This window comes from Schistocerca serialis, chromosome 3, assembly GCF_023864345.2.
Source record: "Schistocerca serialis cubense isolate TAMUIC-IGC-003099 chromosome 3, iqSchSeri2.2, whole genome shotgun sequence".
Taxonomy (NCBI): domain Eukaryota; kingdom Metazoa; phylum Arthropoda; class Insecta; order Orthoptera; family Acrididae; genus Schistocerca; species Schistocerca serialis.
Window position 1 is genome coordinate 165238248 of NC_064640.1, and position 24904 is coordinate 165263151.

Here is a 24904-nt window from a genome sequence, read left to right on the forward strand (position 1 = left end):
TGGATATAAAGATACTGTTACTTACCTTTCTAAATGTTGCTTCTTTGGTTGAAGACACTAATATTCCTCTTAGTTTGTCAAGACTGCCTTCACCATCAACAGGAAACATTGCAACAACAGGGCAAAACAATTCTGAGAAATGATGAAGTAGTAAAAGCCTGTTCCGAAGCACAGGAAGTGGCAAATCTCTCACTAAATCGTATTCCAGTGGTGTTCCTTGTGGAAGTCGGCTGGCTGAAACTGGTTTGTTTGTACTCCAAGCTAAAGTATGTGCAGATCCGCAAGCAACCTGGGTAATCTTCTTTGCCTGGACAGAAAATATTAAATTAGAGCACCCCAGACAGAGACACTAGCAAAAGTCAAAAGTATTTTCCATAGTAAAAATACTACTTATAATACACTGCATAAAAAGTAAACTTACAGAAAATGTACAAAAATAATAAAAATTAAGACGACAACAAGAACTCTTGCCATTCTGCAAATGGTGTAGTTATTATTTATTTATTCTGTTAGTTAGTCATCCAACAAGGGCATGATAAGCTTACAACTACTAGGACAGTTGTTCTCATTTATCGTTTTTCCATTTAAGCCATACATTTTTCATCAATTCTCTGAGTCTATCATGGTGTTAATCTGACAACTGGCACCACTTAGGAAAAACCAAAATGGCACTCTAGTTGTTGCAACGATGTTTCAGTTTTGTGTAAGGTAAACATGCTGTGCTGTGGTATGATCGGTATGGTTGGAAATGAATGCACGTAATATACCATAATCACAATGTGGACACTTTTAATGTTCCAAGATGATCAGTTCCAACAATCTTATGCTGCCAACACATAATCTTAAGGAACTTGTTATAAAATTGCCATGTCACATTACATGAAGTCAAGGCATAAAAGGCACTCCCCACGTATACATGTCTTGATAAAAATCCAGTTGATAAAATGCACACAGTTGATAAAATCCTTGTACCATCCATGCATGTTGGTGGTGAACATTATCCTCAATGGCTTGCCACACAGCACTCCCCTAGCAATGTAGTACTGTGCAGTAAGCCTGTGAGAATCATGTTCTCCACCAACGTGCATGGACGATATGAGGATTTTATCAACTGCATTTCTATCACAACAGGTATATGTGGGAAGTGCCTTGTATGCTTTGCTTTGACTTCATGTCATGTAACATAACAATTTTATAACAAGTACCATAAGGTCAGATGTTGGCAATATAAGATTGCTGAAACCGGTCGTCTTGGAACCATAAAAGTGACTACACTGCAAATATGGCATACGAACTGTGTTCGTTTCAGTTTTGTGTGTTTTCCAGTTGTATGTGATTTCCTCTTGGTCTTTTCTGATAGTTAAGTACCAGGGCAGTCTTATTTTCAATTATGAGTCAAAGATATCAAAGCTCCATTTCATCCTTATGGACTCATTAATTCTTTGTATGTGGCCATAAAACTGCAATCTGCTTTTGTGCACTATACCTGTAATTTTTTTCTATTTTTAGAATTTGTTTTAATTTTTTTATGTAGATACCTTTTACACAGACAACTCCATATGTCATCAACCATGAGTCTAAACCTGAATGATGACAAATGGAGGTTTGGGTCTGGCCATGAGTTGTGCACGGATAGCGAATTGGTAAGCTGACCACTCGTGATAAGCGGGGAAATCTGGGTTCAAGTCCTGGTCTGGCACAAATTTTCATTGTTGTCATTCCATTGTACAGCTGATGGTTGTCCTTATTCACACCTGAGAATTCATTTAATGTATTTCATAATGCCTGTAGTCACCATAGTGCCTGTTCCTTTGAACATCCATGCTTGTCCAAAGGAACTTTGCATTGTAATCAGAATAACACAGACACTGCAATATTGCAGGCTAGCACTTGGTTAATTTTAAAACAGTAAGTAAAAACTATTATATTTGGTTAAATGTTATTCCACCATTGATCATTATTTTATATATTACTGACTCCAGATTAAAATATCTGGCAGACTAGTGTTGCACATACAAGCCAACAGAATTAATATAATGTACATAATCCATTAAATTCATATGTTACACAGAGATATGTCTAACACAGTGTCTGATTGAATTCTCTCTCTTCACAAGCATGTCGAAGAACTGACTGCATTTTACTTTAAAGTTTGCATTATTCTCAACCTACAAAGGTATTACAGCAAACTACACAGAGTACTAAACTAACAGAAGAAGCTATTCAAAAGCAAATATCTAGAAAAATTGTGCTATAACCACATTGGGAAGTGATTACCAGAACATTTAAAAATCAATATATTTTTGCAAGAAGTAGCAATTGAGGTTGTGTGGACAGCATAAGATACCCATACAAAAGGATGTATGTGTATACATGCTTCCAATGATAGTGAGACATATGTGTCACACGGCTACATAAAAGTAAATCAAACTGCATGTTCTTCCCATTCAGTGCGTAGATAGTGCATTGCAAGGATGGCTCCTTATTTGTATTTGTGGCCCCTATACATAAACTAAACAACTAAAAACGATTTTTGAACATTTTCATTTAATTTTTATTAATTTATTCAGGAATTTGCTGATTCAGGAAATATAATCTTCTCCCCCCCCCCCCCCCCCAACCACCTTCTCTCTCTCTCTCTCTCTCTCTCTCTCTCTCTCTGTGTGTGTGTATGTGTGTTACAAACTGATCACCATGACAGATTTTCTGTTTTGTACACAAATAAAAAAGTTGATGAGGACTCATCAACTTGAGAAGTGGTCCCTACACTTGAGCAGTTTTCAAAGAAAAGCTAGAGATGTGTTTTATATGCAGTTTATTGCTAAAATATATTGCAGTTTCCTAGTAGCTTTATAATGAATCAAAGTGGGCTACTTGCTTTACTTGTTTGGTCATACCATTGCATAGCACTCGAACTTGCCACTACAAAAAATTATATGATTTCACAGTTTTTAACTGTCACTTGTTTGGCAAAATGCACTTTTTCTTCATTGGCTGCTAGTATCTCCATCACGACAAAATTTTATCAAAGAACGAAAAATTATACAGGCTTATTTTAGAAATTTTGATAGAAAGGAAATTTATGCAGGCACAGAACTGGTGCCATATCGTTATTAAACTTTAGCAGAATTGTTCATGTCTACCTTTCCATTTTTGTACACTTTTCTGTTTGCATCTATGAATTATATATTCTCTTTTCAACTAGACTATTCCTTAATATATAAATATGGATGACACAACAACGGGCTGCTCTAAAAGTTATCTCCACAGACTTTCTCTCGTCTCATAAAATGTATGAGGTATGATGGTAGATGAGGGCAAGCGACAGTTTAAAAGTGCACTGAAAAGTGTGGAAAATATAGCGGAAACAGGAGGATAAATGAAAAAAGAAATGAAGAAACAACTACAGGAAGCAGTGAACATCATTCATGAGTATTTTCAAACAATTACACGTGCCCTTGAAGATAAGAATAACATTCAAGTAAAACATGCAGAAGAGGTTATAAATGGAACAAATGTAGCTCCAGAGAGAAACGACAGTTTCACAGTGCAACAACTAGCGACATCTCTCAGCCACACCCCAGAACGTCCAAGTAGCAAGCCAATAGCAGGACAAGCCCCTAACACTTGGAAGCAACAACGGCAACTCTGAGGTACAAAGGGATTAGCTGACAATTAGTAGCGATGAACAAAGACCGACTAGTGGCAATGAAGAAGAAGTGGCGACACATAGTGGCCAGTCAACTGACCCGGAAAGAAACAAACAACACCAAACATGAACAGAAGAAGATATAGATGCAATAATAATAGAAAAGATGAACCAACAGATAAAGCATATGTATGGAAGTCTGACAAACGATAAAGATGATGACAAAAGAGGAAATAAAAACAATGGCTACACAAAGACAGGAACCAGCCCCAACACATGGTACAACCAAGACAAAGGTACTGAGGCAAGAGTGCAGGGGACAGCAGGAATGACCTGGTGATGCAGAAACAAGTACAATAAAAGATAGGGATTGGAAACAAACAACAGGGCAACATGGAACACCAGTAAATGAAGAAAAAAATCAAGAGAACCCGAAGAGGGAATGGACAACAGTGGTGAGAGGTGGGAAGAGACATGCTAGACAATGGGAAAACTAGACAGGAAAAGAAACAAATGGAAGAAAAATGGGAACAATACAAGGGGAAAGCAAAATAAAGGCAGCGGAAAGAAGTGCCTGGCTATACATGGAAAAACTGGACAAAGATATGACAGAGAAAGCTATTACAGAATACCTGAAGGAAAACGGAGTAAAAGGGAAAATATGCTGGGATCTGATGAATGAAAAATGAGGAAGCAGAGCATTTTAAAATAGCCATTCCACCGCAAGAGCTAGAACTAGTCCATGATGGAAAGTTTTGGCCAGAAGATGCAATATGCCGTCCCTTTCGGCAACCCTGGAAGTTTAAAGGCCCGGCACCCAGAGACTAACATAACAACATGGAACATAGAGAGCCTGAGGGGAGTTCTGAATCTGCTCCTGAGAAATATCATGGCCAACCACAATAGATCTAATAATCACAAATAGCATCACAACAAACAGCCCTGCCACTATAGTGAAAAAGGAAGCAGCCGTCATCTTTAAGCACATTCCAGTATAAATAAATATAGAAAATGACAGAACCATCAGATTAGAAGAAAGGTGAAAAGTAACACTTGGCAAGATCCTGGACATGGAAATAATTAAAGGGAAAATGACAGAAAAAGATAAGGTTGAAAGAGCAATATGGGCATGAAATTTTGATGAGGCTGCTACATAGCTGAAATCAAATATAATAAATGGGGCCACCACACAAGATACAAATAGGAGAGTGAGGAAATGGTTCGACAGAGAATGCTATAAGGAAAGAAAACTTGACACTGAAAACACTATATAAAACTAGATGACAAATGCCAAGCGCAACCACTGCAGAATACCAACGAGAGTGGAGGAAATACAAAGACCTAATAAGAATGAAGAAAAGCAACACCTGGAAGAACAAGAAGAGAAAATAGTAGAAGAGGTAGAAGTAGACCCATACCGAGCTCTGAGACTGAAAAGACAGAAAATACAGCCAAACATCCCCATGGAAACATGGAATGAGCACATACGAAAAGTAATCTGTTCAAAATGAACAAGACCCACAATTAAGAAATCTAGGACCCCACAGGCTGATGAGAATATCTAGTAAATGAGGGCTTCACAGTACACAACAGACAGGAAAACTAGACATTCATAGGGCATAACGGAGCCACCACAATAGATCTAATAATCACAAATGGCATCAGAACAAACAGCCCTGCCACTATAGATCCTTTATTGTATGATTATATGATAGCGGAACAAACACTGGTAACAGTTACTTCTGCAAAATATCTGGGAGTATGCGTGCGGAACAATTTGAAGTGGAATGATCATATAAAATTAATTGTTGGTAAGGCAGGTGCCAGGTTGAGATTCATTGGGAGAGTCCTTAGAAAATGTAGTCAATCAACAAAGGAGGTGGCTTACGAAACACTCGTTCGACCTATACTTGAATATTGCTCATCAGTGTGGGATCCGTACCAGGTCGGGTTGACGGAGGAGATAGAGAAGATCCAAAGAAGAGCGGTGCGTTTCATCACAGGGTTATTTGGTAAGCATGATAGCGTTATGGAGATGTTTAGCAAACTCGAGTGGCAGACTCTGCAAGAGAGGCGCTCTGTATCGCAGTGTAGCTTGCTGTCCAGGTTTCGAGAGGGTACGTTTCTGGATGAGGTATCAAATATATTGCTTCCCCCTACTTATACCTCCCGAGGAGATCACAAATGTAAAATTAGAGAGATTCGAGCATGCACGGAGGCTTTCCGGCAGTTGTTCTTCCTGCAAACCATACGTGACTGGATCAGGAAAGGGAGGTAATGACAGTGGCACGTAAAGTGCCCTCCGCCACACACCATTGGGTGGCTTGCAGAGTATAAATGTAAATGTAGATGTAGATGTAGAGACCTTTACCACAGATGAAATTGCAAATGCAATACAGAAAATGAGGAACAACAGAGCACCAGGAGAAGATGGAATAAGAAACGAACACTTAAAACAGACAGCACAAAAATACCTGCCGATATGGACCTCCCTTCTAAAAAAATGTATCGAACTAGGAAGCATACTGGGTGAATGGAGAAAGTCTACAATCAGTCTACTATACAAGGGAAAAGGAGACAAAGAGAACCCAAACGCGTTCAGAGGAATAACGTTGGAATCCACGCCACAAACTCCTAATGGGAATCCATGCAAAAGGCTGGTAGAGAAGCTCGAATGCCTTCTACCAGAGAAGCAGTTCGGTTTTAGGAAGGGACGGTCCACGACCTGGCAGTAGAAAACCTGCTGGAACAAATAAAACAGACAATAGGAAGACCCAAAGGAAAACTACATGTGGTTTTTGTTGACTACTGAAAAGCCTTTGACTTGGTCAACAGGAAGGTTTTAATAGACAAACTGGAGGAACTAATTGGAAGAATGAGTACAACAACCCTGATATCAAAGATACTGGCAGGAAACCACATATGGATAGGTGATGGAATAGGGTATATGACTGGCTGCCACAGACGAACGGCAATCTCCAAGGCAATCCACTCAGCCCTATCCTGTTTAACGTCCTCACACACGGTGTCATGAAAGGAATGGCAGGAACGAGCAATACATATAAGCTGATGACATGGCCATTGTAGCCACAGATGTAGACAACCTACAAGTAGCGTTAAACACACTTAGTGAACGGGCGGAGCAAAATGACATCAAAATAAATGAAAAGAAGACGGAGTTGGTAGGAAAGGAGGAAGACTCACTGAAGCAGAGAACATCAATTGCAATGGTAAACCACTCAAGAGGGTTAAGAATTTAAAATATCTACGCATCACAATCCAAAAAATGGGAAAAAGTTTCAGACTACATATAAGATCTAGAGCAGAGGCGGCCACTATAGCTATGAATGAAATCATAAACATCACACAAATATCGATCAGCACAGCTATGGACCTTTTTAGGCTAAAGATACTACATGATCTGATGTATGGCCTGGAATCAGTGGGAGAATATCTCACATACAAACAGCGGGAAGAACTGGAGTGAGTAAAGGTTAGATACCTGAAGAGAATTTTAGGAATGCTGCAGAACTCAAGATCGAGACTAGTATACGAGCTTACCAGGGAGACCTTCCTGATAGAGGATTTAAGATGCGAGCTGATACTCCCAGCTAGTGCCAACTTCAAAGAGCTTCTACAAGATCTGCATGAGAAGAGAAACAACATACCAGAGGACTTCTATGCAACGTCTGCCATGCAAGACATGACCTGGATGGAAGCTAACCATGAAATGTGAAATGTGATGACAAGACTGGCAACCCATGGTTTACACCACAAGGTGTGTTGCAACAAAGTATTTCATGAACCAAATGATGAGTGTGTGTGTGTGTGTGTGTGTGTGTGTGTGTGTGTGTGCGCGCGCGCTTGAAATTTTGTGACCTATATCATATTATAAAATGCAGGAATATACAGAAATCCATAACAGCTTATAACAAAGACAAGTAATGTGAATGTAATCCTTTACACGGCATGTGTGCGTTTCCAATAAATAAAAAACAAAAAAATTCAATACCATCTCACAGAAATGTTCACCTTTAACAATTTTTAATTAAATAAATGTCATGCTATCTAAATATCTGATTGATGTTTTTCCACCAAATGTCAACATCAAGTACCTCAAGTGTAGTACTCTTAAGTGTAGTAAAACGGGAAAGAATTAAGCAGTATTGTAAAACATGCAATTATTCACAATGAAAAAGTATGTAGCCACATTGAAGACTCTCACAGATTTTTAACTTCGATGAAAGAGCAGCAGTTAAAGAGATATCTGCAAGGTATGATGCAATTTAAAAATACTGGACCTATATTTTGAACTATATGAATTGTCACTACATGAATCTGGTATCTTGGACATTTAAATTGTGATTAGGGTTTTTCTGAAAAAATAAAGCTGTTTTCAAAATATATCTAGTCTTGCACTTAGCAATAGAGAGGGGTTTAAGAACAGATAGGATATTTTCTCAATAACTATAGAAAACTTTTGACTATATAAACTGGCATATTGCAGCTACTCCCATAGGTACATATAAGTAATTCACAATAGATATAAAAAACAAAACAAATAAACACAAAGATATACAAAAAAGGAAGTAACACGAGCTGTGTCATATTATCTTCAATGACACTACTATTTGCTGAACAAGTGTTGATCTAGGCATAACACAGTTTTCAGGCAGGAACAAACACATACAGACAAGAGAAAGAAATTTCATATTTCCAGAAGGGGCTAGTGAGGTAACAGGCGAGTTGTGGCACCCTGGAAATATTCTAAGTTCAGAGTTGGCGTGGCCGCATGGGACGCTCAGCAGGCCGACCACGTGGTGCCGGATGTTGGCCAAAGCAAGAAGGGTCCAGCCCAAGCGCGTGGCTGGGAATTCCATGGTGATGCTGTGTCAATGAAAGAGACTTGTATGCCGAGAGTGCCAAAGATGGCGGACTTTGTGAAACCATCATGGCAGACATTTCACAGTTCGTATAGAAATTAAAAGTAGCCAGATGAATCATGATACCTCAAAAAGAAACATGTACATTACTATTATTTGCACGATGATTCTGATGGTGTAATCAGATTTTCAATATCTTTATTAATTTAAAGTTTAGTATCTGACGGTAAATTATACAAGTAACACCCAGCAACAAATTTCCAAAATCCAAATGGTTCATCCAATTGCATTGATTCGTGTGCCTTTAGAAAGCTATTAGTGTAAACCTAGATTAGTATAAATTACAGGCATGTAACTTGAACAGTACATGAGATATTGGAGGTCAAAGAGGCCGATTACTATCAATCGTGTCAGGCCATAAGTACTCCACAGTTACACGAAAAAACGGTGGCAGCATGCTTATAAATATATTTATTTACCTGTCTTTGTTTGTATCCAGTATATCCTATTCATGAAGAAATTGGTTAAATATTTACTGTGTTTTAGAAAGCACAGACCTTAGGCTACTGGCCTACCTTTTGTTTCTATTCCTTTGATATATATTTATTTGATTTGATTATGTATTTAATAATGTGTGTTAGAGCATGTTTATGGTCCAGCTGTAGGAATATTTATTTAATATCAATTTATTCAAATGTAAATCCAGTATTTCAAATGTGTTTCATTATGTTTGTGAATGTGCGTTGGCTTGAAGACATGGTGAGAGTGCTCTAGCCAATCACAGCGCTCATGAATGGGGAGAGGCTGGATGTTCAGCACAACGGACGAATGGTGGCGAGACAGACTTGGAGTGTGGAGCAGTTTGCACATGGTCGCGAGAGATAGAAATACTTTGGAGTGGGGAATTGTGAACTTGTGAGATTTCCGAGGTTACTACAGTGAAGACATAGTATGCGTTTAGAAGTGAATATCTGACGAGCTATGTTGTCGTTCATAACTAATTACACGCAGTAGGAATCTATTGTTTCCCTGTAATTCAACTTATATTTTATTTAATTGCTGGACCATCGACACCAATACGTGTTTTGCAGAAATATAGCACATTCTCAAAAGTACTTCTACTATCGTACTCATCATTTAAAGTCGTTAAGATAGTACCTGCAGATTTTACTTAATTGCAGTCTTTCATTTATAAATTTCCATACTGCATTTAAAATTCGAAATTGCCAAGAGATAGGAAACTTTGACCATTCGATTCATGTGTATATTCTTATTGTATACTGTAGACTCAGCAGTATTTGGTTTGTAATGCGGCAACTACATATCCCAGTCCCTAGACAACGGAACCAGCCAGAACTTTTAATATTTCAACTATGAGTCTGAGGGTATGTAATTGAGGGCCAACACATCAACACCATTTCATTTTAATGTTTTTTAAAGCCCGCAGGCTGCTGCAATGTCTGGAAAGGAGGGGGCTCTACAAGGACCACTGTATGAAATACATTGCATAATGAAAACTTTGGCTTAAGTATTAACAAATGAAAGGAAAAAGTTATGAGGTGTAGAAACAAGAATAATAAATGGTTTAAGATCAATACTAGAATAGGTAAAACAAAAGAAATATAAGAGTAAATTCACACACAATGGATGAATCAAAGAAAAAAAAGCCTCTTCACTAAGCGATACTTCACAATCTAAGACATCATCTGAAGATAAAAAAAATCACACTTCTCTTTTTGTTGCAAATTCTGATAATACTTGAAACAAAAATGAGTTTTACGAAAAAATTGACTCTAGCTTTCAAACTGAATGCTGTGAGTATTTTAAAGTTGTACAATTGATTCTACTGTCTTATGGAAAAATCTATTAAACAATTGTTTTTACATACATGTTACTTAGAGATACTTGTTTGGAGACTCTTCTGTGTTCTACAAATATTGCAACTGCTTCCAACACATAGTTCAAGGCTTCCTCTTCCAGATATAACTGTGCTTATTCATAATTCTGTAAAATCTTGCTATGAGATGTATGGTTTTTTGAAGACTGTTTCTCATCAAGAGGTAATCATTCTATGGATCCTACAATTTTTTTTTTTTACAGCTGTTCATATTAATTCAATTTTATTCTGAGAGTTCTTAGTGTAATACAAGGTTCTAACACATCTGATGAGAGCCTTCTTCATTTTGCAATATTGTCTGCGCTGAAATTCTGCAACAGTCCTTCAGAGTATGAATGCATGCACAAACCAAGCAGGTTACATGCATAGCAGAGGCTTTTGTGAGGTGGCCTGAATCAGTACAGAGAATATGCCCTAGTTATCTAATGAGGCAGCACACAATGACAGCCAGATGGTGCTGCTGAATAGTGCAGACATGTGCTTGGAGGTGAGCTGGAATGAATGACATGTCATTTGCCAGGGCCTGCAAAGCTGGTGGATGACATGCTCCACTGACAAAATTGACATGCCCTGCAATCATTCTCAAATGATTTTGCAGAAACTATTTGGTAAAAAAATATGATTTTTCTGATATTTACAGTTTTATACATCATCCTCTTGGTGAAGTGCTTATCATTTCATGAACGGTCATACTTACTGTGTTTTTTGCATATAAGTAACATCCTGCACAAACTTCATATAGTTTGCAATGAAAAATAATGGTCACTATGATTCAGTATTTGGCACATATTAAATCATACACAGCTGTGTAACAAATTTAGCTAACATATTTAATTTTTCTTTACACTTGGAAAGAGTTCTACATTTACCTCCAATCATGAGAAAATGGATTTTATGTAGGACACTCAGCTCTGCCTGCCATGCCACAATAGAGTGAAAGAGACATATTCACAATCATGCATCGTATATCATAAACAGCTAAAGACATCAAAATAAGGTTTTGGCAAATTAAAGCATGCAAAGAGACGAGTATTTTGCCATATGGTTAATACACAAAACTTCCTTATCCATGTTGATAGAGCAGTAGCTATAATTTTTATTTATTTTTTTTTCCATGCAGTACTGAAATTTTTGTCACCAGTTGGTTATTTAACAAGAGACACTGTTAATAGATTCCATCATAACAGCTAGTGCAGTAACATATTACCAAAGCGAGTTAGTGCAAATTATACAGTGTTTTAACAAAATAACAAAATTAAACCAGCCAAGAAGAGAAATGTAGCCATTACTCACAACTGATGATGCTTCTTCAAAAGAAGAAGGTTAACAATTCAGGCAAAAATAAATTGCTAATTCTATTGCAATTTGGGCAGAATCCCATAAACTATCATATTTTTAATAGTGAACAACTGGAGTGGAAACTTATTAAAGGATTTTCTTCTTGCACTTCACTTCAATGATCTGAGGAATACAAAAATAATTCACAGCAAGTAGTGTAATTTCTTTTTGTTCATATCTTCATTCTGAACGAAGTGGTGAACTTCACATAAAACATCTATTACCTATTATACATATTTGCTGCACGTACCAGTGCATGTGAGCGCGAGTACACCGAATGCAGTGTCACCACACATGTGTATTTAAATCAACCACCAACTGTATTATTGTTCTGTGTTATTTTTCGGAGGTTTATGAATAAAATCATATTTGTATTACTTGGATCAGTTTCATGTATTACATGGTTACTACACGATTACTTTGGCAGTGACCACTTTGTCGGCTTCTATTAACAGAGAGGGTATCGTTCCACCAGTCTATCCATTCACTTTTCCTCCATATGATGATTCATCTGAGGATTGGGAAGCTTATGAAAAAAGACTCAGATAGCATTTTTTGGCTTTCGATGTGACAGACTCGAATTTGTAGAATGCCTTATTCCTCTTGCGGATTCCATCTACGGTGTATCAATTACGGCATCAGCTAGCCCCTTTACAAGAACCGACAGCTCTTACTTTTGATCTGTACAACCACCATTGCAAATGAATGGATGTCACAGCGGTGCGAGCTGATTCTACTGATGTTGCAAGAAAGCAAACCAGTCATACAGGATCAGAGCAGATGAACTTCACGGTCTTAGGCGTAAGTGTCAATTAATTACTGATGCTCATAATGACTCTTATGCAGACTCTATGGTGCGCAACACAATAATCTGTTTAGCTAGGGACAAGGAAGTATACCCAGAAGGCTTTATTCTGTGAAAACCCTCTGTCGGTAGAAGTTTTGCAAATAGCACAATATTTTGGCATGAAAAGGAAAACGAAAACTGGTTTTTGGAATATATGAACCTTGAGGGAGAGTAGCAAGCTGAAACAAGTGATAAGGGAAATTAATAATTATAAGCTTGATATCCTGGGACTGAGTGAAGTGAGGTGGCCAGAGTTTGGTGAGATGCAGACATCAGATGGAATTACGTTTTTATATTCAGGATGTGAAGAGGAAGAGGAACACCGGGATGGAGTTGGGCTATTGTTGACCAAGGCAGCAAAGAAGAGCCTTCTAGAATGGAGACCTGTGTCCAGTAGGATCATGACTGCCAGATTTAAGATGACGGTCCGAAACGTGATGCTTATCCAATGCTATGCCCCCACAGAGACATCAGAGACTGAGAAGAAGGAGGAATTCTATTACCTGCTACAAGAAACTGTAAGGAAAGTGAGCAAGAAAGATATCCTCATTGTTATGGGAGACATAACTGCCAAGGTGGGAGATAACAATGAGGGTTTGGAACAGATAATGGGGGTACATGGCTTGGGTGAAATGAATGATAATGGGGAAAGATTTAGTGACTTCTGCGCGAGCCATGATCTTGTAATAGGAGGCACCTTCTTTCCTCGTCAGAGATGTCACAAGATAACATGGGTATCCCCAGACCAAATTACAGAAAATCAAATTGACCACATCGCAGTATCCAGGAAGTTCAGGAGGAGCCTGGAAGATGTGTGGAATAGAAGAGGAGCAGACGCAAGTAGCGACCACCATCTTATTGCTGCCAGTTTCCGAATGAAGACTGTGGCTTCCAGAAAGAAATTCGAGCCAAGGAATAGAAGATTCGATGTAGGTAAACTGAAAGATCCACAGATAGCTGAGGGGTTCCAGCTGGAACTCTGGAATAGATTCCAGGCACTGGAACTTGAGATGGCCGAGGATAAGGACATGGAGGAAATGTGGACAGAAGTTAAGAATGCTTTTGTGCAAATGAGTGAGAGACAACTTGGCTTTAAAAATCAGCTGTGGCGAGATTGGATGTCTGAACATACCTGGAGGAAAATCACCCATAGGAAGGAAGCCAAGGGAAGAGTAAATCAGAGCAGGACCAGGCAACAAAAAGCACAGGCACAAGCTGATTATAGAGCAGCAGATAAGGAAGTGAAAAGGAGTGGGAGAAGAGACCACAGAAGATGGATAGATGAACAGGCTGATAGAGCAGTACAGGCAGCGCAGAGGGGGGGGGGGGGGGGATGTGAAAGAACTATATGATATCACTAAGATGCTCTCAAAGAAAAGCATCCAGAGGACCCGTCCAGTAAGGAATAAGAAAGAGGAGATACTAACTACACATGAAGAACAATCACGTAGGTGGAAGGAACACTTTAAAGAAGTTCTAAATAGAGACCTCGGTGGGGAGGTAGAAGAACAAGCATAAACGGAATACAATGATCCTAGTCCCAGCATTGGTGTAAATGCACCCACGAAAGCAGAAATTTTGATAGCACTGAAGCAGATCAAGAATGGGAAGGCTCCAGCACCAGATAATATAACATCTGAGATGCTGAAAACAGACTTGGACACCACTGTTGAGTTATTGCACATCCTCTTACAGAAGATATGGAAAGAGGATAAACTGCCAACAGATCGGAAATGAGGTATTATCGTGAAAATAACTAAAACAGGAGATGTTACTAACTGCAACAACTGGTGGGGCATTACCCTACTGTCAATACCGAGTAAGGTACTTTCAAGGATAATTTTAAATCACATTAAGGATTCCGTGGAAGCACAACTGAGGAGAGAGCAGAAAGGTTTTAGAAAACATCAAAGCTGTGTGGACCTTATCAATACTCTCAGAATTATTCTGGAACAAAGTGCAGAGTGGCAACACACCCTCTACCTTACCTTCATTGACTTTGAAAAGGCTTTTGACTATGTCAATCGAAGAGTCATGTGGGATACTCTTGCAAAATATAGCATTCCAATAAAGATTATTAACATCATCAAGGAAATGTCTGGTGTCTATGAATGCCAAGTACTACATAATGGAGAACTAACAGAGCCTTTACAAGTTAGTTCGGGAGCATGACAGGGGTGTATTCTTTTGTCTTTCTGTTGGTGTTGGACCATTTGATGAAGAGAGTGATGGGGGGAAAGAAGAGAGGTGTACAATGGGGGATGACCTTTGCTTAATGGCACAACGATATCGAGACATCAAAGAGAAACTGGCCAGGTTACAGAGAGAGTTGGAAGTTGCAGGCCTCAAGATAAATGTTCGCAAAACTAAAGAAATGCGAGTAAATTCGACCATCACGAATAGGCTGGCCATTAATGGAGAGGACATAGAACAGGTTCAATCTTTCCTCTATCTCGGAAGTATAGTCACGACTACAGGAGGCGCTGAGGAGGACGTCCGTAGTCACATTCGCAAAGCAAATAGTGCATTTGTACAACTGTACCCTGTCTGGAGAAATAGGAACATCTGAAAGAAGACCAAACTCCAGCTTTTCAATAGCAATGTGAAGGCTGTTCTGTTGTATGGTTGTGAAACTTGGAAGGTGACTAACAACATCAAAAACCAGCTCCAAGTTTTTATCAACAGCTGTCTCTGGCATATTTTAAATGTGAGGTGGCCAAATATAATGAGAAATGAAGATTTTTGGAGGGAGACATACCAGCAACCAATCAATATACAAATCAGAGAAAGAAAATGGAACTGGATTGGGCATACAGTGAGGTAACCAGATGAAGCTATTGAAAGGATGGCTTTGGATTGGAACCCTCAAGGAGTTAGAAAACGTGGTCATCCCAAACAGACGTGGGAAAGGACGATTGAGAGAGAAGCTGCAGAGGATGGGAAAACCTGGAGTGAAGTGAAGAGACTTGCTAGAAATTGTACCAGATGGAGGAATTTTGTCACAGCCCTATGTTCCAGAGGGAATGACAGGAACTAAGCAACAATATTTTGAAGCTTCTTGGGCAGCGGGTGACCAAATTAAATTGTGGGATGATGTGGCAGTAGTGTCACAAGATGTGACCACTACAACGACAGATAGCTTGCACAACGAAGTGACAGTGGTGGTGGCAGGCCCAACCAGCCACAACCACCACAATGCCAGTGTTGGCGTTTTTTGTTTCCATCTTGTCCTTTCTGCTTTTTCCAGCACCAATGTTTGGCATGCCCTAAGTACTAGGCTACTTACCGTGCTTCAGGGAAGAAAGGCCATACTGCCTCCTTGTGTCGTTAGCCGAGGATTCCTCCAGATATGGAAACAGATGTAACCTGTGACTGCACTGCTTGTGACTTCTCCCAAGTTGTTTATTGAGTTAAGTGTTTTTCAAAATGATTGAAATGACTCAAAGCACTATGAGACTCAACATCGGGTGGGCAATACTTTTCTCAAATTGACTTTTCTGAAGTGTATATGTGGGTAAAGAGTCTCACTGAGTTCTGGATTTGAATACTTCTTTCGATTCTGGATGATATTTTTGTCATGGGCTCCTCCATGGCCTATTACTTGAAAAATTTGCGCACTTTGATTTCTGTCTTACAGTCTGCAGGCTTATGGGTAACATCGCGAAATTTCAGTTTTTTCAATCTTGTACTGTTCATTTGGGGTATTGCGGGATGGGGTTCACCATCTGCCAGACTGCTGTTACATCTATGCCACACCCCTTATCCATGGTGGAGCTTCAGGCCTTCCTAGGGAAGATAGCCTACTACCACATATTCCTGCCAGGCGTGGACACATTGGCCCACCCGTTGCATGTCATGTTACGCAAGAATGTACCCTTTTGCTGGACCCCGGATTGCAAATGTGCTTTCCAAATGATGAAATTTAAAGTCGTCCCCTTGTTTAGCTATGGTCTCTCCAGACTAGCACACAATTTTGACAACTGACGCCTCACTGTATGGCCTCGGCATGGTTCTAGCGCACTGATATATCAATGGCTCTGAACGACCTGTTGCTCTCACATCTCACCCTGGCCCAGAAATGTTACTCTCAGGTGGAAAAAGAGGCTCTAGCCATAGTTTATGCTCTCCAGAAATTTTATGTGTTTTGTATGGCTCCAAGTTTCACCTTATTACTGAACATAAGTCCTTGGTTCCCTTGTTTAACCCACACACTCCCTTGCCTGACAAGGCAGCATACTGCCTACAAAACTGGGTACTTCTCTAGTCTCGCTAAAATTACTAAATCCATTTTTCACCTATGTAAATGTGGATGCCTTGTTTGCCTTCCATTGGGTCCTGCTCCTGACTTTGATTGTGAAGAATTGCTTTCCTTCCATCTTGATACTGAAATGCAGGCCATGGTAGAGGGTTTCCCCATTAAAAGCTCGCACATAGCAACTGCTATTGCTGCTGACCCAATTCTCTGCAGGTGGTTTGGTTTGTTCAGCAGGGCTGGCCAGATTAAATCACAGGGTCGAGCTTTGGACCCCTGCACAACTATTTTCCTTTTGGTATTGCCTCACTGTTTTTGATGGTATTTTGCTGTTGTCACAGAACACCTCTCTCCTTGAGGTTATGGTGTGTGGTTCACCACTTTCTCCGCCAGTGCCATTGGGGAATTTTGTGCACTGAAGTGTTAGCTACAAGACATGTTCCTTGGCTTGGGATTGATGGCAAAATTGTCCATTTGGTTGCAGCTGGTGAGCAATGTGTCTGAAAACACGCAGCTCCCAGGGCATCTTTGTCCCCTGGCCAGCTCCACACCAGCCATGGGAGTGCATTTATGTAGACTTTGCACGTCCCTTCTTGAACTCCTATTGGTTCTTGGTCATGGATGAGTTTTCTCAGTCTCCTTACATTCTCTGGTGAGCATCAATGTTGGCTGATGTCACAATTCATATACTTTAGAGGGTTTCTCTATTGAGGGGTTGCCTTGTACCTTAGTTTCTGTTAATGGGACCCAGTTTGTTTTACACACCATTCAATTGTTTTGTTGTCATCACGGCATTTGTCATGTTACAGCTCAACCATTCCACCCTCAATCACATGGCAAGGTGGAACGACTAGTGTGTATGATCAAACGAAAAAGTTTGTTGTGGATTCCTTGTCAGACGACACCCTTCTCCGTTTTCTGAGGATCTACCACTTCATACTTATGGGGGAGTGGAGGCTGGCCAAGTTGCTTCACAGCCAGCAGCCATGCATGGTCCTCCACCTTCTGCGACCTGCGCCACACCTCATGCAGTCGGGTTCATCCAGACGCTTCATGCTGGGATCGCCGGTGTGTGTGTGAGTGTTTGGTTGCTGCACCAAGTGGATACAGGTCTTTGTTGTCCACTGCCAGAGATGCCGTCTTTGCGACGTCTGTATGGCCGATGGGCTGGTGGGGTGCCACTTTGACCAGCAGTGCCCCTGCTCCCTGCCAGAAGCCACTAGTCTGCGGGTGCAGTCCCTCATCGCTGCAGGCCTTCTGCTGCCCTCAACCTTGAGCCAGCGATTGCCTGCTGTGAAGGTCCATTGCTGCCAGCCTGCTGTTCTGGTTGGTCCAGCTCCACCAGCCCCTTCTCCATCATTGCCTCAGCCATAACTGCCACTGGATCTAGCCTGTCTCTTCCACACTTGGTCCTTCCTGCTGATGACAATGAACAGACTGTGATGGCACCCTGCTCCCTGCTGTCATCATGCACTGTGCGGGCCCACTGCTCTCAGGCACGCCCACATCTTAGTGTGTTCTGGCCCCATGCTCTGGTAACTGCCCAGCACATTATCCTGCTGCCACTTGACAGCATTCACTGCTGCTGCTCCCGATCAGATGGATGAGTCTCTCATTGGGCTGCTGGCACCTTTTCCATCACCTGGGCGCACTCTTTACATGAGGGGAATGTGTGTACCCTGCTAATAGTGCATGTGAGTGTGAGTGCACCGAGTGTAGTGTCACCATGCATATGTTCTTCAATCAACCACCAAATGTATTTGTATGGTCCTGCCACTACAGGCCATCTGTAGGAAGCGTGCATACAGCACGGATCCGCCACACCTTCTACCAGCAACTCACACATATATATGCATGCAGCAATGCTGACTTACACTAACTATGTCTTTTAGTTTGTATCGCTCATATCATTATAGCATTTGTTCTGTGTATCGCTTAAGTTACATGTTCTGTATGACCGCAGTCTTGTTATGTGTGGAGTCATGAGAAGCTTATTTTTGTTCAGAGGTTTATGAATAAAGTCATATTTGTGTTAGCTGGATGGTTTTCATTTATTACTTGGTTACTACAAATTTATAATCTATTTTCACCTTAATAAGCACTCTCAAGACGTTCATATAGTAATGACCATCATTTTTTTGGTAACCTTATTGACCACAGCTACATCTGCATCATCTGCATCTACATGGCTTCAAGAAGTTCATATAGTAATGAGCATTATGTTTTTTGTAACCTTATTGACAGAGCTACAGCTGCATATACATATACATCTACATGGCTACTCTGCAAATCACACATAAGTGCCTGGCAGAAGGTTCATTGAACCACCTTCACACTAATTCTCTATTATTCCACTCTCAAACAATGCATGGAAAAAACAAATACAAATATCTTTGCATGCAAGCTCTGATTTCCCTTATCAAAAGAAAAAAATATTATGATAATCATTTCTCCCTATGTAGGCCAGAGTCAACAAAATATTTTTGCTTTCAAAGGAGAAAGTTGGTGACTGAAATTTCGTAGAGATTCTGGTGCAGTGAAAAACGCCATTGTTTTAATGACTTCCACACCAAATCCTGTATCTTGTCCATGACACTCTCCCCCTATTTCTCAATAACACAAAACTTGCCGCCTTCTTTGAACTTTCTCAATTTATTCCATTAATCCTATCTGGGAAGGATCCCACACTGCACAGCAGTACTCTGAAAAAAAAATATTGACAAGTGTACTGTAGACAGTCTTTTTCATAGGCAAAACGGGCATCAAACTGTGCATTTTCACCTTCTTGCAGCGTAATGAATAGTCCATTAAAATTTGGGCATGCAGCCGTGCAAATAAAATATGCACCACTGATATTTTGGCCGCGTATCGTCCAGCCATCCTCAGAGTGCATCACAAGACTGATGACAAGATGTCAAGTGTGGCCTTATATGCTCCATCATGGCAGTACTGCACATGAGGGTCACAGATGCTGCTTGATGGCAAAGAAATACGCTTACACATGCGCCGCCTGTGGTGAAGGCATACAGGTATTCGATTCGCTTATCAATGTATGATCGGCAGCGGTGACACAATGACGACATCTCTGCAGTTTAATTACCCCAAGAGCTGAATTCCATGCTTTGTCCAAATTAAAACCATGATCTCTATTTATTAAATTATTTGCTAATCTAATCTCTATACCTTCCTTGAAGACAGATTCCCAAAAGGAAGAGGTGGATGTTAAAATCTTCACATCACTGTAATTCATGAAATGCCCTGTATCAATACAATGTTCGGCCACAGCTGACTTGTCTGGCTGTAATAAGCATGTGTATCTTCGATGCTCCACACATCTCTCATGAACAGTGCATGTTGTTTGACCTATGTACGACTTCTCACAATTTCAACAAGGAATCTGATACACACCCACTTTATAAAGCTGTAAATCGTCCTTCACAGAGCCGAGTAAAGCTGCAATCTTCCTGGGGGGCCAGAAGATCACCTTAACACAGTGTTTCTCAAGGATACGGCGTATCTTCAAGGAAAGAGCACCCACATAGGGCAAAAATGCACTAGATCTGAAGGAATTACTATCTTCTTCCCCATCGCATACTTGTATTCTAGGTTTTGCATTGAATGCTCTACTAATTTCTGCAGAGAAAATCCATTCTATGTAAAAATGCTCGAGGTATGTGAGCTCTTCTTGCTAATTGTCTTTATTGGATATACAGTGTGCCCTATGCACTAAGGTCTTAAGGACGCCAATGGTCTGTGAAGGGTGATGGCAGCTACAGGCATGAAAATATAGAATTGTGAATGTTGGTTTCCAATATACTGCATGTCCTAATGTGCCATCAACTTCACGGCGAATGACAACATCCAAAAGGGGGAGGCAACTGTCTCTTTCTATTTCCATAGTAAATTTGATGCTAGCATGGATGGAATTCAAATGCTCAAGAAATAGATGTAATTCATCCATCCCGTGTGGCCATACCACAAATGTGTCATCCACGTACCTCCAGAAGACCGTTGGTTTAAAACTTGCTGAGTCCAATGCCTTGTCCTTGAAGTCTTCCAAGAATAAATTAGCTACCAGAGGAGAGAGGGGGCTTCCCATAGCAACACCATCAATCTGCTCATAAAATTCACCATTAAACTGAAAATAAGATTATAAAAGCACATGTTCAAATAAGGCCATAATTTATTATCAAAATGTTGGCTGATAAGAGACGTACGTGGACGACACATTTCTGGTATGGCCGCACGGGATGGATGAATTACAACGATTTCTTGAGCATTTGAATTCCATACATGCTATCATCAAATTTACTATGGAAATAGAAAAAGATGGCTGCTCCCCTTTTTGGATGTTGTCGTTCACTGTAAAGTTGATGGCACATTAGGACATGCCGTATACCGGATACCAACAAATACAAATCTATATCTTCTTGCCAGTAGCTGCCATCACCCTTCACAGGCCGTAGGTGTCCTTAAGACCCTTAGTGCACAGGGCACACTATGTATCCGATAAAGACAATTTGCAAAAAGAGCTCACATACCCCAAGAGCATTTTTACATCGAATGGATTATCTCCACAACAAATTCGTAGAGCATCATTGCAAAACCTACAATGCAGGTATGTGATGGGGAAGAAGATAGTAATTCCTTCAGATCTAGTGCATTTTTGCCCTATGTGGGTGCTCTTTCCTCGAAGATTGGCTGTATTCTTGAGAAACACTGTGTTAAGGTGATCTTCTGGCCCCCATGAAAATTGCAGCTTTTCTCAGCTCTGTGAAGGACGATTTACAGCTTTATAAAGTGGGCGTGTATCAGATTCCTTGCGGAAATTGTGAGAAGTTGTACATAGGTCAAACGACATGCACCATTCAGGAGAGATGTGTGGAGCATCGAAGATACATACGCTTATTACAGCCAGACAAGTCAGCTGTGGCCGAACATTGTACTGATACAGGGCATTCCATGAATTACAGTGATGTGAAGATTTTAACATCCACCTCTTCCTTTTGGGAATCTGTCTTCAAGGAAGGTATAGAGATTAGATTAGCAAATAATTTAATAAATAGAGATCATGGTTTTAATTTGGATAAAGCACGGAATTCAGCTCTTGGGGTAATTAAGCTGCAAAGAAGTCGTCATTGTGTCACTGCCACTGATCATACATTGATAAGCAAATCGAATGCCTGTACGCCTTCACCACAGGCGGTGCATGTGTAAGCGTATTTCTTTGCCGCAGAGCAGCATCTGTGACCCACATGCGCAGTACCACCATGGTGGAGCATATAAGGCTGCGCTTGGCATTTAGTTGTCAGTCTTGTGAGTCACTCTGAGGATAGCCTGATGATACGCAGCCAAAATATCGTTGGAGGAAATTTTATTTCTGTGGCTGCATGCCCAAAATTTAATGGACGAGGCATCACATTGGATATTTCTAACAGAACAATGCTGTATTTTTGCTGCAGAGTTGAAGTGAGACAATAAACTCTCTCGTAACTCTGAAGCTGTGAACGCCCTGACAATTTCCAGAACTTTGACAACTACTTGTCAAGGTCAGTATTGGTGATCAGTTAAAATATTATGAGAAGGAAAGTTGCTACTCACCATATAGTGGAGATGCTGAATCACGGATAGGCACAGAAAAAAAGACACTCACAATTAATGCCAACTCAGCGTCTCCGCTATATGGTGAGTAGCAACTTTCCTTCTCATAATATTTTAATGGATTTTCCATTGTTTGATCAATTAAAAGATATTTTAAATGAAGGAAGTCACTCCCTGACTCTGTAGTGATAGGATTGGGAAGATGGTACACTATTTGCTTTATTTTTTCATAATTCAGAGATAACTTAAGTGTAGGAAGAAAATTCCTTGGTGAGTTTTAGTAACACCTGCTCACCATTAAAATCACACTGCACACTGAGTTACAGGATTCCCCTGAAATTGCCACAGACAGAACAATTTAATTGCCCCAAGTTTTTTTCCCTTTTTTTCTTCAGGGAATCATCAGAGAGTTGAATTTTGATTAAAAACTTAATTTTTTCTTGTTTCGAATTTTTTTTTTTTTTTTTTTTTTTTTTTTTTTTTTTTGAGAAGACACATTTGAGGCTACACAATGTCACCTCTTTAACATGTTAGTGCAGTTGCAATTGTGAGTAAATCTTATAACAGTGGTTTATTAAGTGAGGAACTGAGCACAAGTCAGGACAATAGCTTAAGAAAATGCACATCCTCACTATAGAAATAAATGTTTAACTCCTACACTTTCCACACTAATGCTCATTTCAGCAGTTATCAATAATCCTTACAAAATTATATTATTCTATTGAAAAATGTCTCTAGTTACTCATATATTATGGTAGATAAGAAAGTTCAGCACGGTAACCATTTGGCAAAATACTCTCCTCTTTTGCACGCTATCATTTAGTAAAATCCCGTTCCAATATCTTGAAATTGTTATGACATGCAAAGAATGTTATAAACAGTTATCTTTCGCTCTGTTGTTGTGTGCACCGGTGGCACTTAGTACACTACATGAAATCCTTCTTCTTGACATTGGTTATATATAAATAGACACACACACACACACACACACACACACACACACACACACACACACACCTAAGGAAAAATTCAAGATGTTAGCAAAATTTCATAAACAGCAATATATGATCTAATATGAACCAAATACAAAATCATAGTGACCTCCGTTTTACATTGCAAACTATTAGAATTTCACTAAGGGTGTTACATAAATGCAAAATATCAAAATAACTATGTCCATTAACAAAATGATAGACACTTCACCATGAAGCTGACATGTAAAGCTACAAGATGCAAAAGAATATTTTTTTTACCAAATAGTTTATTTAAAATTGTATGAGATATATTACAGACAAGGGAAAGCATGCATGATATTCTACTCCTATAGTTCAATTCTTTTATCTTGGCGGCTCACGCATGCCCGCCCAGACGCGGGAGATTGCTGCGTTGCCAGTTGCAGACGACGCACGCGTCAATAGAAGCAGCGCGATGGTGTAGCATAGTTCGCAAGCTTACGTTCAGGGGGGAGGGCGCAGTTCATGAAGTAAAGCTACCATGGCCGCATGAACCCTTTTGCCACTACAAAGACGTGCTCCCTGCATTCCGCGCTGTGTGCGATTTTGTCACTGCACTGCTCACCTGTGGAGACACATCGTGTTCCGACTGCTTTGACACTCTTATCATTCGATTCCACAAAAACTATTTGGCCCAAAAATTAGATTTTTACACATCTTCTTGACTGATACCTTCCCCCGATAAATGACTTAATTTTCTTTCGATGTTCAACGCAGTTATTATGCAGCATTAAATATAGTAAACCATTGCACGAAATTTTGAAGAGTTTGCAGAGGTAAAAGTCCATAGAGTATACTTTCCGTATGGTCGATTTTAGTTGCCACAATGTTGAGAATGAAATGCGGACAAGATACCTAAATTTCATATAAAATTTACTGTATAACAATATCTCATTTAAGTACCACATAGGTGCTGTATGTAATATTGAGAAATATTCCGTCTTTCGCGACTGTAACAAAAGTTTTATTTACACTGAGTACATTTGGATTTATTTTAAAGCACTTCAGTCAATCAAAAGGAAGTAGACAAAATACATTAAACAAAACTGTGGACTTACAAAAACATTAGGACTTGAATATACCGTCTATCAGTGAAGTGCTCTGAGCTATGTCAAATATAATTTTTGTGTGTGGCACACACAAACATCATTTATTTGCTAAAACACTGATCAGCCAACACAAATGTTGAATATTGTGTTACCGCAGCACAAAACTACGAAAGGTGACTTGGCAATGGAGGAGACAAAATACTGTCCACTGAAGATGCTTCAAAAGAGAGAAACGCATCTGGTCTAAATAAGTCGCTTATTTCAGTTGCAGAAGAGGAATATATTTCAGTATTATTGGTAAAACTGTGACTGTGGAACAAAAACAAGAAAGAGAACATGAGTACCATTGTGTATGTGCCATAACTTTCATTGATT

At 39.8% G+C, this 24904-nt stretch overlaps 1 protein-coding gene across 1 annotated transcript in view; it reads right to left on the reverse strand.

The window, feature by feature from the left end:
* The window catches only part of LOC126469882 (E3 ubiquitin-protein ligase HERC2), an 846528-nt gene that overhangs the window by 88172 nt on the left and 733452 nt on the right, over window positions 1-24904 (reverse strand). The window contains exon 76 of the mRNA XM_050097213.1: window positions 26-307. Coding sequence (XP_049953170.1) covers window positions 26-307 — 282 coding nt within the window. The remainder of the gene's footprint in view (window positions 1-25; window positions 308-24904) is intronic.